The sequence below is a fragment of the Abramis brama genome (genome assembly GCF_963993115.1).
Source record: "Abramis brama genome assembly, chromosome: 23".
In the NCBI taxonomy this organism is placed as follows: domain Eukaryota; kingdom Metazoa; phylum Chordata; class Actinopteri; order Cypriniformes; family Leuciscidae; genus Abramis; species Abramis brama.
Genome location: NC_139985.1, coordinates 29,847,631 through 29,862,553, shown reverse-complemented (window position 1 = coordinate 29,862,553; position 14,923 = coordinate 29,847,631). Strand labels below are relative to the sequence as shown.

At 41.4% G+C, this 14,923-nt stretch overlaps 1 protein-coding gene across 1 annotated transcript in view; it reads right to left on the bottom strand.

Annotated features, from left to right (window-relative positions):
- nckap1l (NCK associated protein 1 like) overlaps positions 1-14,923 on the bottom strand; it is a 31,133-nt gene that overhangs the window by 11,122 nt on the left and 5,088 nt on the right. Inside the window, exons 6-21 of the mRNA XM_084100347.1 lie at positions 14,069-14,159; positions 13,203-13,340; positions 11,458-11,506; positions 9,477-9,633; positions 8,058-8,114; positions 7,548-7,644; positions 6,295-6,404; positions 5,975-6,107; positions 5,695-5,776; positions 5,313-5,371; positions 5,051-5,196; positions 4,828-4,960; positions 3,632-3,751; positions 3,314-3,453; positions 3,089-3,220; positions 387-605 (exon numbers count right to left, since the gene is read on the bottom strand). Coding sequence (XP_083956473.1) covers positions 387-605; positions 3,089-3,220; positions 3,314-3,453; positions 3,632-3,751; positions 4,828-4,960; positions 5,051-5,196; positions 5,313-5,371; positions 5,695-5,776; positions 5,975-6,107; positions 6,295-6,404; positions 7,548-7,644; positions 8,058-8,114; positions 9,477-9,633; positions 11,458-11,506; positions 13,203-13,340; positions 14,069-14,159 — 1,863 coding nt within the window. The remainder of the gene's footprint in view (positions 1-386; positions 606-3,088; positions 3,221-3,313; positions 3,454-3,631; positions 3,752-4,827; positions 4,961-5,050; positions 5,197-5,312; positions 5,372-5,694; positions 5,777-5,974; positions 6,108-6,294; positions 6,405-7,547; positions 7,645-8,057; positions 8,115-9,476; positions 9,634-11,457; positions 11,507-13,202; positions 13,341-14,068; positions 14,160-14,923) is intronic.

The window sequence follows — 14,923 nt, the reverse complement described above, 5'->3', positions numbered from 1 at the left end:
ATATAAAGTCACAATTGTGTGTTATAAAGTCAGAATTTCTTGATATAAAGTCAGAATTGTGTGTTATAAAGTGAGAATTGCACAATATAAAGTCGCAATTGTGTGTTATAAAGTCAGAATTGTGTGTTATAAAGTCAGAATTGCGTGATGTAAGATTACACTCAAAAGCTGGAAAAGCTGGAGGAAATATGATTTTATGAAAGGTGGCACGGCCTGAAAGTTTGCGAAACCTCATTCTCTTCTAGGGTTTGATCATTCCTGGTCTAAATGGTTAGTGAATGGCTCTCTTAACCAGTGGCCGTGAACTACGGGATACACAGGGGACATCACAGTCTGAGCCAAGGAAACGGCCCTGATGAAGCTGACGAAACTTCATGAGGTCTCACCAGGTAGTATAGAGAGTCGTGATGGTCTGAGCCCCGTACGAGTCGAGAGGTTGAGTCTGCTGTAACAGGACACTCTTCACGAGCCGAGCCACGTCGATGTTGATGTAACAGTTGAGGCACTGAAGACTCGACACGTACGCTTGAATCCCAGCCAGCAGGTCTGATGGACGGGCGATCTCGTGAGTGCTCTGGTTGTAACCCGCCATCTGCACGATCACCCTGCAAACCTACATTTGTTAGGTTGAAGCAAACAGTGCTCTACGCTGAGATTAATGATTTATTAAACTCAGGGGTTTTTCACTCAATGCTTTTTCATCTATATTTTACAGTTGTGAACACTCTCAAACAAGCCTTTAAAGGAATATTCCGGTTTGAGAACTTTACTTGTGGCGTAAAGTTGATAACCACAAAAATGTATAAAAATTATTTTTTTTCAGAAGTCCAGAAGTCCAGATTACAATGAGGCATGTACAATTTAAGTGAATGAATGCTGAGGCAGTAAACATTAAAAGTATAACCACAAGACAAAAAATATACCAGCAAACAAAAATATTATAATATTATTTTTATTCTTTGGCTTTTAACTCCGCGTGAGTTGTGTGGTCCTTTGTGGTGTTTATTCTTTTTATTTTTAATATTTTATATACATTTTTAAACCTGATGTTCTTATTTTGTTTTAATTATTTTATATTAAATGTTTGTATGTTCTGAGTCTTTTGTGCAGCACTTTGGGAACTTTGTGTTTGTAAAATGTGCTATAGAAATAAAGTGGATTGGATTGGATTGGATTGGAAACAAAAATATGTTCTAAGAACGTTTCACTAACATAAAAAAATTATTTCTGAACACTCAAAAACTGTATTTCTTGGATATCATTCTTCAACCATTTTGGGAACGTTACTTTTGAATACTTTGAATAGGGGAGAGCGGGGCACAAAGTAACGCTTTTTGACTTTCTCAGTTTGTGTAAATCTACTTATGGTTCAGAGTATTTATTTTTTCCCACATTAATTTCCCACATGTCTAGTACAATTATGTGTTTTTGTTTTATTAATACAGTATATACTTTTTTCTTGATATACCCCGAAAGAATGGAAGTGAAATGTGACAACATGCCCCATAGGTGGGGTACATTGTAACATGTGAGGGGCACATTGTAACATAACATATGACAGCTTAAAATGTTATCTGATCTAATAAAAAAAATATACAAAACAAACTAAAATATTTTCTAAATACAATACAATTAAAAAACTTTTTCATATAAAATAATGGCAATTTTTAATAATTAAATATAAACTCATTTTTGAGTTTTGACTACGAACACATGAAAACACAGCTATACAACATAGTTCAAAACAAATAAATAATTAGTAATTTCTGAACATTGACTCTCAGTCTTTATTCACCTTTTTCTCACGTTTTCTCAATAAAATTAACATTGTAACGCAGTGTTACAACATGCCCCCGCCTGCACAACTGGGATTTAAACCCGGCTAGTGTCTTCTGCTAGTTAGCGAAGCATTAAATAACTATCTCAACTGTTAAATAACATCTTGGAGATTAAAATAATATCAGATTTGTCTTATTTTAAATAAACACAAAAAATAGAGATGAAAAATTAACTTAAGTAAGAAATTTACTTTTGCTATGGTTTAATAAATGTCTATGGATATCTTCCAAAAAAATTATATTTTTGGCGGAATTTTTTTTCTATATAGTGTTGATATGGCAACTAGTAAATACACAAAGTTTCGTCATCCAAGCATGTGCGGAAGTATTTAAAACAAGCGTGCTACAACTAGCCCCGTGTTACGTTGTGCCCCGCGCTCCCCTACTTGTTACTTTTCTCCAAATTCAACTGAAAATGCAACTTTTAATGACTTCTGCAGTCTCAGAATTATTCACCCCCTTCATGGCGAGCATCTTTAGCACTCAGTAGAGCCTTTTGCTGAAGCGAGATGTATAACAGACTCAGCTTCTGTGTCTGAGGGATCTGAGCCTGTTCCTCATGAGCAACGGCCTCCAGTTCAGGGATATTCCTGGAGGTATAGTGTCTCGAGGAACATTTAGTGCCTTCACTATCTTCTTGTATCCTGTGCCTTGTTTGTGAAGAGCGATGATATCTTCTCTCAACATTTTAGACCATTCTTTTGACCATTCTTTGCTATGTTTCTTACATGCAGTCAACGCTCATCAAACCTCACCAGTTCAGATATTTCATGTGTTCTAGCTCAAGCACACCTGGTGCAACTAATGAAGCCCTTGATTAGTGAGACAACACCTGTTTTTGCAGATTTCTGCTGTTCTGAGGGATTGTATTCAGGGCGCTGAATCATTTTGAGACTGCAGAAGTCATTAAAAGTTGGGAAAAAAATCGCTTCCTAACCTTTTCTGTTTAACGTCTAATTTTACTACTTTATAGACATGATGCCTAAAACCCTAAAACAACTATACAGATTAAACAACACGCAATTTTACATAATTTTAAAAACTTTTTTTTATAAAATGATAAGCCTCACATGTCTGGATTCATTGTTTGCGCTTCATGATAATCTTGTTTTTTTCTTTTTGTTTAAATAAAGCGACGTAACCTGGGATATTCCTTTAAGACACAATGTGTGATTGAGAGGATGTTCATCAAACTCATCCTGTGTTGCGATCTGAACAGTGCAGTTGTGAACATATAGAAGTGAGTGTACTTGTTGAGTCTCATCTCCAGCTGTGTGAGCAGGAACTCGGCCGGCACAACGATGTGTTTGAAGACTGTGAAGTCAGCGCAGACGCTGTAGGAAGCGCACAGTTCTGTCAAAGCCATGTGCATCTTATCCAGACTACAACAGAAGAGAGCAGTCAGCTTGCAAATCTATATGAAAGATAAAGATAGTTTTTTCATTCCTATACTGAATCTGTCGGATGATGCATACTTTGTGACGAAGGCTCTATCCTTCCTGAGGCTCTCCGTCCCTGGTTTCTCTTTAGGCACGTCTCCTCTCTTTGGCACCGGTTTCTTCAGTTTCTTATTGCGCGCTGTGCTGATGGTCTCAGCGCTGTGCTTGGGCAATAACTAAAACACAGCAAACACTAAAACACTTGTGGTTCTTACTGGCTTTTTTGATTTATGGGCATTCATGTCCATTTTTTTAAAACTACATTATATATATTCTTCAACCTAAAACCAGACCACTTTAATTGTAGTTTTGATAAGGCTGATCTTCATACTGAGTTCAGTAGATTTTCTGTACCTTCTCGTTTAGGTTACACTGTTCGGCACAGATCTCCAGCACCACCGAACACGTCTGACGGGAGATCTCCTCCAGAAAGGCCACGCACAGCTTCAGGCTTTGCTTCTCCATCTCTTCAGTCTAGCCCACGCACACATGCAAGATAAATATGACAGAACATCATTTAGTAGCAGATTTACTTTTGTGAAAATGATCTATTGAAGGGATAGTCTACAAATTCTGTCGTCATTTACTCACCCTCAAGTTGTTTCTAACCTGTATTCATTTATTTGTTCTGCTGAACACAAATTAAGATATTTTGAAGAAAGTTTGTAAAACCAAACCATTTTGGGGCGTTTTGGGGGAAAAATAGTCAATGGTGCCCCAGACCTGTTCAGTTCCCACATTCTTCAAAATATCTTCCTTTGTGTTCAACAGAACAAAGACATTTATAGAGGTTTGGAACAACTTGAGGGTGGGTAAATCACCAATCAATAAATTTTGGTGAAATATCCCTTTAATTTTCCTTAAAAGGCCATATTATGCTGTTTTATACAGTCCTGATGTAGTTTCAGGCTCTACTAGAACAGGTTTTCCTGCTTGAATGTTGATTATTCTCCTCATATTCTCCATTGTTGCGGCTCCTCTCTTCCCAGTCTGTCAGTAACGCTCTGTTTACTTCCTGTCTCTATGAAGCTCCTCCTTCTGAAAAGCACACTGTGCTCTGATTGGTCAGCTGGAGCAGTGTGTTGTGATTGGTCGAGCGCTTCGAGTGTGTTTGGGAAATGTCCCGCCCCTTACCATAACCGCCAGTTTAACACACTACTAACTAACTCAACCAGGCCCCGCCCCTTTATTCTGCGTATGAATTATTATAATGAGGAATATTGTGACGTGTTCGTTCCCGGAAGAAACTCAAGACTACAATGGAGGCGTTTCAGGAGTTCAGAAACACTGACACTGATATAGAGAAGAACTGGAGCTTCTTCATGATCACACAGCAACATTACACACTAAACACAGATGAGGAAAGCAGAATATGTGCTCTTTAAACAGACAGCAGTGAATTAGTGGTGCATCGGATCACAAAACTCACGGTTCGGATCATTTTTCAGATCAGAAAAATATATATATATATGGGGGGGGGGTAATGTAACTTTACTTTTCATTAATTATTTAAAGCTCAGTTGAAGTACGCTGATATAGGGAGCACTGACCTCCTCGGGACAGAGTGGATGGAGACTCTGGCTGAAGTGTGAGCAGACGAGAGGGAACGCCATCAGGTATCGCTGCATACACACGTCCTCGCCGCTCTGAGAGAACATCTTCTCAAACACACGCGCGTGGAAACTGAAGATCACAGGCAGTAGAAATCAAGCAGAGTCCGTTTACTTTTATTAAAGCTCAGCGGATTCACAGAACATCTCAGAAGAGACTCACCAGAGGATGGAGAGATCGGCCGTCTCGTAGAGGAGCTCGCTCACAGTGTCCATCATCCTGGTGTGAAACTGGGCCATGTTCATGATCTTGGCGAGTTCGGGATAATCCTTCAGAGCCAGAGACGCTTTACCCACACTGGTGTACGCCTGAACAACACACACACACACACACACACAATCACTAATGTATAAAAATCATGATTCCAACTCTGATGAATATTACAGGCCTATGGATGTACGTAACTGATCAGTGCGAGCCGTACCTGCAGTCTCAGCCAGTCCAGTCTGAACGGTCTCAGGTCGAACTCTTCTCCTGCATTCACTGCGGAAACACCAAAGAATATTAAGAAAGCCAATAAATGTGTGTGTAACAATTGGATCTGAATTCCTGCTACATATTTTATCTAATTTGCTGTAAGATGGCAGAAGAAAGAAATGGACTTTCATCTCATCTCATATTTATATTTATGAAATATACACTACCATTCAAAATTTTGGGAATGGTAAGATGTTTTAATGTTTCTGAAAGAAGTCACTTCTGCTCTCCAAGACGGCATATATTTGATCAAACACACCACACACACACACACACACACACACATTTCACTACACTTCACCGCACGCTGATCTGAACGAAAGACTCACAGTGCTTGAGACTCATTGAAGAAAGAGTTGAGACGAAGGATGACATGAGAACCGATTCTTCCTCCGGACACACGTACATGCCCTGAAACCAGGAGAAACGCCACATAAACGTCTGTGTGTGTGTGTTTGTGAAGAGGACGGAGACAGTGCTGTCCCTATCACACACACAGACACACACACACACACAGAGGACGGAGACAGTGCTGTCCCTATCACACACACACACACACACACACACACACACAGACACACACACACAGACACACACACACTGCTGCACCTGTATGGTGTCGTTGAGCACGAGCGCGTCGTACTGGGACAGGTACTGGAGATGGTAGCGCTGGAGGATGTATCTGTGCTGGACCAGAAGAACTCGCAGACGCTCCATGTAGAACAGCAGCTCTGCCATCTGTCTGCATCACACACACACACACACACACACACACACACACATTCATAACCCAACTTATGATGGGCTTTTCACACTGAATCAGTGTACAGGTTTACATGATGTTATACATAATGTTATAAAATATAAAAATATGATTTTTTCTCCAGATCTTGGGAAAGTGCACAGTTTGAGTTGAGGATGAAACTCACGAGTCTGCGTAATCCTCCGGTGTCTTGGTTTTCGGGATGTTCTCTGCGTGCCGCACGAGCCAGAGCACTTCATCCCGGGAGAACGACAGCGCCATGAACACGAATAAAGCCTGGAACAAGCACAGGTTCACAGATCTGTGGAGGCTCGTTTACGCCACAGAGGAAAACATTAAAAAACGGTCATTTTGACTTTTTATCTCACAATTGTGTTTTATAAAGTCAGAATAGCAAAATATAAAGTCGCTATTGCGAGTTATAGGGCCCTATTTTAACGATCTGAAACGCAAGTGTCAAAGCGCAAAGCGCAAGTAACTTTGTGGGCGGGTCTTGGCGCTGTTGCTATTTTCCCAGCGGGATAAATGACTCTTGCGCCAGGCGCAAATCTAAAATGGGTTGGTCTGAAGTAGCTTCATTATTCATAGGTGTGGTTTGGGCGTAACGTGAAATAAACCAATCAGAGCGTCATCTCACATTCCCTTTAAGAGCAGACGCGCTTTGTTCTAAAGCGGATTCCTATTATAACGGCGGATTTGCCAGACGCGCGCCAGGAGCGGTTCACAGCCAAGGAGAGCAACGCTCTCGTCAGGGACGTTGGGGATGGAGAAACCCACCCAAATTAACTTCGGTTAAAAAGGAGTATGATAATTTGGGTAAATGTGTAAGCTAGATGTATGCTTTTATAATAAATTGTCTATCTATCTATCTATCTATCTATCTATCTATCTATCTATCTATCATAATAATGTATGATTTGCAAAAATGAAAACTGCTGCTTCTGTGTAGATGAGAGAATCAAAGTGTATGCGCGTTGTGCACACGCTACATTGATTATGGCCAAGCATGCGCCCTTAAAATAGCATATGAATAACATGCGCAACGCGCCACTGACTTTAAACTATTTTTTCCTGGTCAGTGGCGCAATTGTTTTCTAAACCTGCAAAATAGCATTAAGGAACGTTTGCGCCGGAACACGCCTCCTTTTTTGCGCTGAACCGCCCAGGGAGCGCAAGTTCATTCCCTAGTTTAGCGACGTGCTTTTGTGGAGGGAAAAGCGCGCTTTGCGCGGGTGCAAAATAGGAATGATACATGCGTCAGTGTACAAAGTCAATTGCGCTGGGTGCAAGATAGGGCCCATAAAGTCAGAATCGCAATTATCTTCTAAAATGTTTTATTCTGTGGTGGAAACGAGCTTCAATAGAGATCTGGGCTAATGTGTATGAAAAAAAAATAAAAATGAAAAGCATGATTGACACCTTGGGTCCGAGCAGAGCCGGCTCGTCCTCCAACACTTTGATCAGTTCCTTGAGAGCGTTTCTCAGAAAGCCTCGCTTCTCTCTCCGCACGGCTCCGCTGGAGAACAACGAGACGTTTGTTTGGTTATGTGAACGTTAGGAGAACATTACGTTTTATCATTTTGCAAACATTATGGAAACGTTACTTTTAAAATGTTCTCTGAACGTTCTGAAACAAGTAGTAACATTTAAAAAAAAAGTTAGGTAAACGTCTAACAACGTTTCAGAAAAACGATAAATACTGTTTTTGTGCTAATGCTTTGAGAACATTATTAAAGACAAGATAACTTTGAACGAATGTTCTATTAATGTTACTGGAAGAACATTTGTTCGTAAGGTTCAAAACCTTGACAGAACGTTCCCTGTTCGCGTTTTTATTTTATTTTTAATGTCAAGGGCAATAACTGATAATGATTTTTTTTCTTTCATCCCTGTATTTAAAATGATCAAGTTCATACTTTAGATGCTCACCAGTTAGCGATGACATACTCTTTACATTCCTTGATGTCGGGAATACGCTTACTGTACCTGGAAAAGAATATGATCAGAGTGAAACATGATAAGGAACAGTGGAGAGAACACAGGAGAACAGTCGAGAGAACACATGAGAACACAGGAGAACAGTGGAGAGAACACATGAGAACACAGGAGAACAGTGGAGTGAACACAGGAGAACAGTGGAGTGAACACATGAGAACAGTGGAGTGAACACTCGAGAACAGTGGAGTGAACACTCGAGAACAGTGGAGTGAACACACAAGAACAGTGGAGTGAACACACGAGAACAGTGGAGTGAACACACGAGAACAGTGGAGAGAACACAGGAGAACAGTGGAGTGAACACATGAGAACACAGGAGAACAGTGGAGAGAACACATGAGAACACAGGAGAACAGTGGAGTGAACACATGAGAACAGTGGAGTGAACACAGGAGAACAGTGGAGTGAACACAGGAGAACACAGGAGAACAGTGGAGTGAACACAGGAGAACAGTGGAGTGAACACATGAGAACAGTGGAGTGAACACTCGAGAACAGTGGAGTGAACACTCGAGAACAGTGGAGTGAACACACAAGAACAGTGGAGTGAACACACGAGAACAGTGGAGTGAACACACGAGAACAGTGGAGTGAACACAGGAGAACAGTGGAGTGAACACACGAGAACAGTGGAGTGAACACACGAGAACAGTGGAGTGAACACAGGAGAACAGTGGAGTGAACAGAGGAGAACAGTGGAGTGAACACTCGAGAACAGTGGAGTGAACACACGAGAACAGTGGAGTGAACACACGAGAACAGTGGAGTGAACACACGAGAACAGTGGAGTGAACACACGAGAACAGTGGAGTGAACACACGAGAACAGTGGAGTGAACACAGGAGAACAGTGGAGTGAACAGAGGAGAACAGTGGAGTGAACACAGGAGAACAGTGGAGTGAACACAGGAGAACAGTGGAGTGAACACACGAGAACAGTGGATTGAACACAGGAGAACAGTGGAGTGAACACACGAGAACAGTGGAGTGAACACAGGAGAACAGTGGAGTGAACACACGAGAACAGTGGAGTGAACACACGAGAACAGTGGAGTGAACACAGGAGAACAGTGGAGTGAACACAGGAGAACAGTGGAGTGAACACACGAGAACAGTGGAGTGAACACACGAGAACAGTGGAGTGAACACACGAGAACAGTGGCGTGAACACACGAGAACAGTGGAGTGAACACACGAGAACAGTGGAGTGAACACACGAGAACAGTGGAGTGAACACGAGAACAGTGGAGTGAACACACGAGAACAGTGGAGTGAACACATGAGAACAGTGGAGTGAACACATGAGAACAGTGGAGTGAACACATGAGAACAGTGCAGCATCATGCGTTACCCTTTGAGACTGTCGAAGAACTCCTCGGAGAGCTTGTGTATTTGCAGCACCTCGTCTCTGATGACTGTGATGTACAGGCCGCTGCGAAGAGCCATCTTCCACAAGCTCTGAGAACCAGCGTTACTGTTCAGACTCCCGTGACACAGCAGGAACCCGACTGAACAACACAACACAACAACAACACATCAACACAACCCCGACTGAACAACACATCAACACAACCCCCGACTGAACAACACAACATAACACATCAGCACAACAACACAACCCCGACTGAACAACACAACACATCAACACAACCCCCGACTGAACAACACAACACATCAACACAACCCCCGACTGAACAACACAACACATCAACACAACCCCCGACTGAACAACACAACATAACACATCAGCACAACAACACAACCCCGACTGAACAACACAACACATCAACACAACCCCCGACTGAACAACACAACACATCAACACAACCCCCGACTGAACAACACAACATAACACATCAGCACAACAACACAACCCCGACTGAACAACACAACACATCAACACAACCCCCGACTGAACAACACAACATAACACATCAGCACAACAACACAACCCCGACTGAACAACACAACAACACAACCCCGACTGAACAACACAACACATCAACACAACCCCCGACTGAACAACACATCACATCAACACAACCCCCGACTGAACAACACATCACATCAACACAACCCCCGACTGAACAACACATCACATCAACACAACCCCCCACTGAACAACACAATAACAACACATCACTGAAGGTCAGAACACAACAACACTGTTGTGTTCTCTCAAGTGGGGTTACTAATTACTAATTAATGCGTGGATTATTTGTGCTAATAACTCATGATTCACGACAGATGTGTACGAGCGTGAATTCATTCTTAACCTGGTTCTAATGTTAATGTTCTCTTTAAATAAACCTCCACCTCTCTCTTTCTCACACACTCATGAACTTAGAAGTGTGTAAAACCAGTTAATGCACAATAAACCAGTGTAGAGTTTAACCCAAACCTCATCAAACACACTGACAGCAGATAATCAAAAGCTTCACAGGAAAATTACATGCAAAAAAAGTATTTCTTTTATTTTTGGTGATAGGATAGAATAGAGTAGAAAGGAATCGAATTAGGAGAGAGAAAACTAACGCTTTATACAGAACTAACAGTGTCGGGGACAGTTACTTTTAAAAGTAATGCATTATAATATTGTGTTACTCCCTAAAAAAAGTAACTAATTGCATTACTTATTTACTTTTTATAGAAAGTAATGCGTTACATTACTTTTGCGCTACTTCTCACCTGGGCTGGGTTTGCTTGTTTGTTCTTACACTCTAAAACATGCTTGGTTGTTTAAACTCATGTTTGGGTCAAATATGGACAAACCCTAGTGTTGGTTTAATTTTTTAATCACATTTTAAACCCAATGGTTGGGTTTGTCCATATTTGACCAAAACATGGGTTTAAACAATCCAGCATTGTTTAGAGTGTAATAACAAAAAGAATTCTAATTCTAGCACATGTAAAGGCCCTTTCACAGCAGAAGTGAAGTGAATAAGCCCCAGGCTGAGGGGCATGCACATTAAATACTGTATTATAGTGGGCAGGATATGTTCTTCACTATTCTGCTGCTTTTCATTCCAGCTAAAATACAAAAAAACAAAGTTGATACACAACCACTGACATAAAGCACAAATCTTGGGTTATTAACTGCAAATATTACATTAGGGTTATTTACTGTATCTAGTGATGTTGATGTGTGCATTTATCCACTGATCTAAGAAATCCAGGAGCCACAGTGGCCGGTGAAGGGATAAAGCTTTCAAATAGATTAACACACAAGGTCATCTGAGCACTGACAGAAATGCTCCCTCAAATAAAGAGTTGTGTTTGGAAAAAGAGTGTAAGATGGTATTGAGAGAGTGTGAGAAGTGTGTGTCACTCACTGAGGATCCAGCGCTCCATCACCTCCATGGACAGATACTCACAAGCCATCTATAAACAATGTTCAGTGTCAGTCTTTTATTCACACTGTTGCATGAGTTTACTGATGATGATGATGGACAGATGTGTACAGATATGAAGCTGATGATGATGGGCAGATGTGTACAGATGTGAAGCTAATGCATGATTGGCAGATGTGTACAGATGTGAAGCTGATGATGATGGGCAGATGTGTACAGATGTGAAGCTAATGCATGATTGGCAGATGTGTACAGATGTGATGTGAAGCTGATGATGATGGGCAGATGTGTACAGATGTGAAGCTAATGCATGATTGGCAGATGTGTACAGATGTGAAGCTGATGATGATGGGCAGATGTGTACAGATGTGAAGCTAATGCATGATTGGCAGATGTGTACAGATGTGATGTGAAGCTGATGATGATGGGCAGATGTGTACAGATGTGAAGCTAATGCATGATTGGCAGATGTGTACAGATGTGATGTGAAGCTGATGATGATGGGCAGATGTGTACAGATGTGAAGCTGATGATGATGGGCAGATGTGTACAGATGTGAAGCTAATGCATGATTGGCAGATGTGTACAGATGTGATGTGAAGCTGATGATGATGGGCAGATGTGTACAGATGTGTACAGATGTGAAGCTAATGCATGATTGGCAGATGTGTACAGATGTGAAGCTGATGATGATGGGCAGATGTGTACAGATGTGAAGCTGATGATGATGGGCAGATGTGTACAGATGTGAAGCTAATGCATGATTGGCAGATGTGTACAGATGTGAAGCTGATGATGATGGGCAGATGTGTACAGATGTGAAGCTAATGCATGATTGGCAGATGTGTACAGATGTGATGTGAAGCTGATGATGATGGGCAGATGTGTACAGATGTGAAGCTAATGCATGATTGGCAGATGTGTACAGATGTGATGTGAAGCTGATGATGATGGGCAGATGTGTACAGATGTGAAGCTAATGCATGATTGGCAGATGTGTACAGATGTGAAGCTGATGATGATGGGCAGATGTCTACAGATGTGAAGCTGATGATGATGGGCAGATGTGTACAGATGTGAAGCTAATGCATGATGGGCAGATGTGTACAGATGTGAAGCTGATGATGATGGGCAGATGTGTACAGATGTGAAGCTAATGCATGATGGGCAGATGTGTACAGATGTGAAGCTGATGATGATGGGCAGATGTCTACAGATGTGAAGCTGATGATGATGGGCAGATGTGTACAGATGTGAAGCTAATGCATGATGGGCAGATGTGTACAGATGTGAAGCTGATGATGATGGGCAGATGTGTACAGATGTGAAGCTGATGATGATGGGCAGATGTGTACAGATGTGAAGCTAATGCATGATGGGCAGATGTGTACAGATGTGAAGCTGATGATGATGGGCAGATGTGTACAGATGTGAAGCTAATGCATGATGGGCAGATGTGTACAGATGTGAAGCTGATGATGATGGGCAGATGTGTACAGATGTGAAGCTGATGATGATGGGCAGATGTGTACAGATGTGAAGCTAATGCATGATGGGCAGATGTGTACAGATGTGAAGCTGATGATGATGGGCAGATGTGTACAGATGTGAAGCTAATGCATGATGGGCAGATGTGTACAGATGTGAAGCTGATGATGATGGGCAGATGTGTACAGATGTGAAGCTGATGATGATGGGCAGATGTGTACAGATGTGTATATACGTACAGTGTCGCAGCAGACGGGGCTCAGCATGGCGGCGGGTGAGGCCAGCAGAGACAGGAGCTGAGCGCCTCGACACTGGTCAGCGGTCAGATTCCTCCGCGGATACACCAGGTGTAGCGAGAGAAGAGCCTCCGTCACAGACTGACAACAGCACACACACACACACACACACACACGCCTTATACATCCGACAGTCAATCACTTATTTCTATACAGGTTAAAACAAGCTGAACTTGTCCATATGCGCCAACAAACACGAGAATCGGCTGTAATAAGATTGGTACCCCAGTCTAACAGTCTACTAATACTCTAATGGGAGTTAGCTGACAGGTAGTTGCAAAGTTACTTACAGTTAGTAGAATGCGTAAAGTGAACAATCGAAGTAAAACTTAACCCTTATTTGCCAAGGCATTAGGGGTGTAACGATTCCCTCATGTCATGATTCGTTACATATCACAATACTGAACTCACGATACGATATTATTGCAATACTCCAAGACATATGATAAAAGGTAAAACAATTTTTTACTGTAGATTAAAATGCTAAATTTGGTATTACATTGTGTGTGTGTGTGTAAATGAATAGTCTTGGACTTGGTGCTGAAACCCAAAGCACAGGACAATAGAGACACCAGAATAACAATATTCATGATTCTGAAGCTGAAAATACAGAATTATTGTAGATGAATATGCTTTCACTGTCACTGTCACTGACTAGATATATTTATAATAATGTAGGACACTTTTAACTGTAACATCAGACATTTGGTCTTAATGATACAAAAATAACAAATCAAGAATATTATTTTGTACCATAATAAACTGTTGTTTCCAGTACCTGTGCTGTGATGGAAGTGAATGTGACTGACCTTGGTGTGAGGGCCGAACTCCTCCGCCAGTTTTTTCCAGGGATGATCGTACTCGAGGAACATCTGGCCAAGGCGAGGGTACGAGGGATCGCTGCGTAATCATACTCATGATTATTATATATTTCTAATGTAACCCACACATAAACCTTTTTGCACTTGCACTGTCAGTTGTGGGAAGCAGCCATCCGTCCTCATGAGGAAAACTATGGAAGCTTGTTTCGCCACAGAATAAAAAATAAAAAAGGTAATTGCGACTTTTTATCTTGTGCACATGCTACATTATGGTCAAGCATGCGCCCTTAAAATAGCATCTGAACGCACCGCTGACTTTAGACTAGGTTTCTCCTGGTCTGTGGCGGAATTGTTTTCTGAAACTGCAAAATAGCACCAGGGAACGTTTGCGCCGGAGCACGCCTCCTCTTTTCGCTGAACCGCCCCCGGGAGCACAAGTTCATTCCCTAATTTACCGACGTGCGTCTATGGAGGGAAAAGTCCGCTGTGCGCGGGTGAGAAATAGGAATGATACATGCATCGTGTATAAAGTCAATTGCGCTGGGTGCAAGATAGGGCCCAAAGAGTCCTTTAGACATAAAGAGACAATCATATACATAAAGACACCAGGAAAAGCTATATTTACTACTTTTGGAAATGATAAAATGGGCAAATGTTTTGTAATCACATCATCTGAAAGAAAAGCCATTTACAAAATCAAAATGAAACTGATTTCAGACCAGATTTAAAGATTATGTATATGTAAAACATGTCTAATTGTACATACTTTTTTACATTATATGTGCAATACATTCAAGCCGATCTCATGAGAATTCGTATTGCACAAATTGGCAATTTTATATA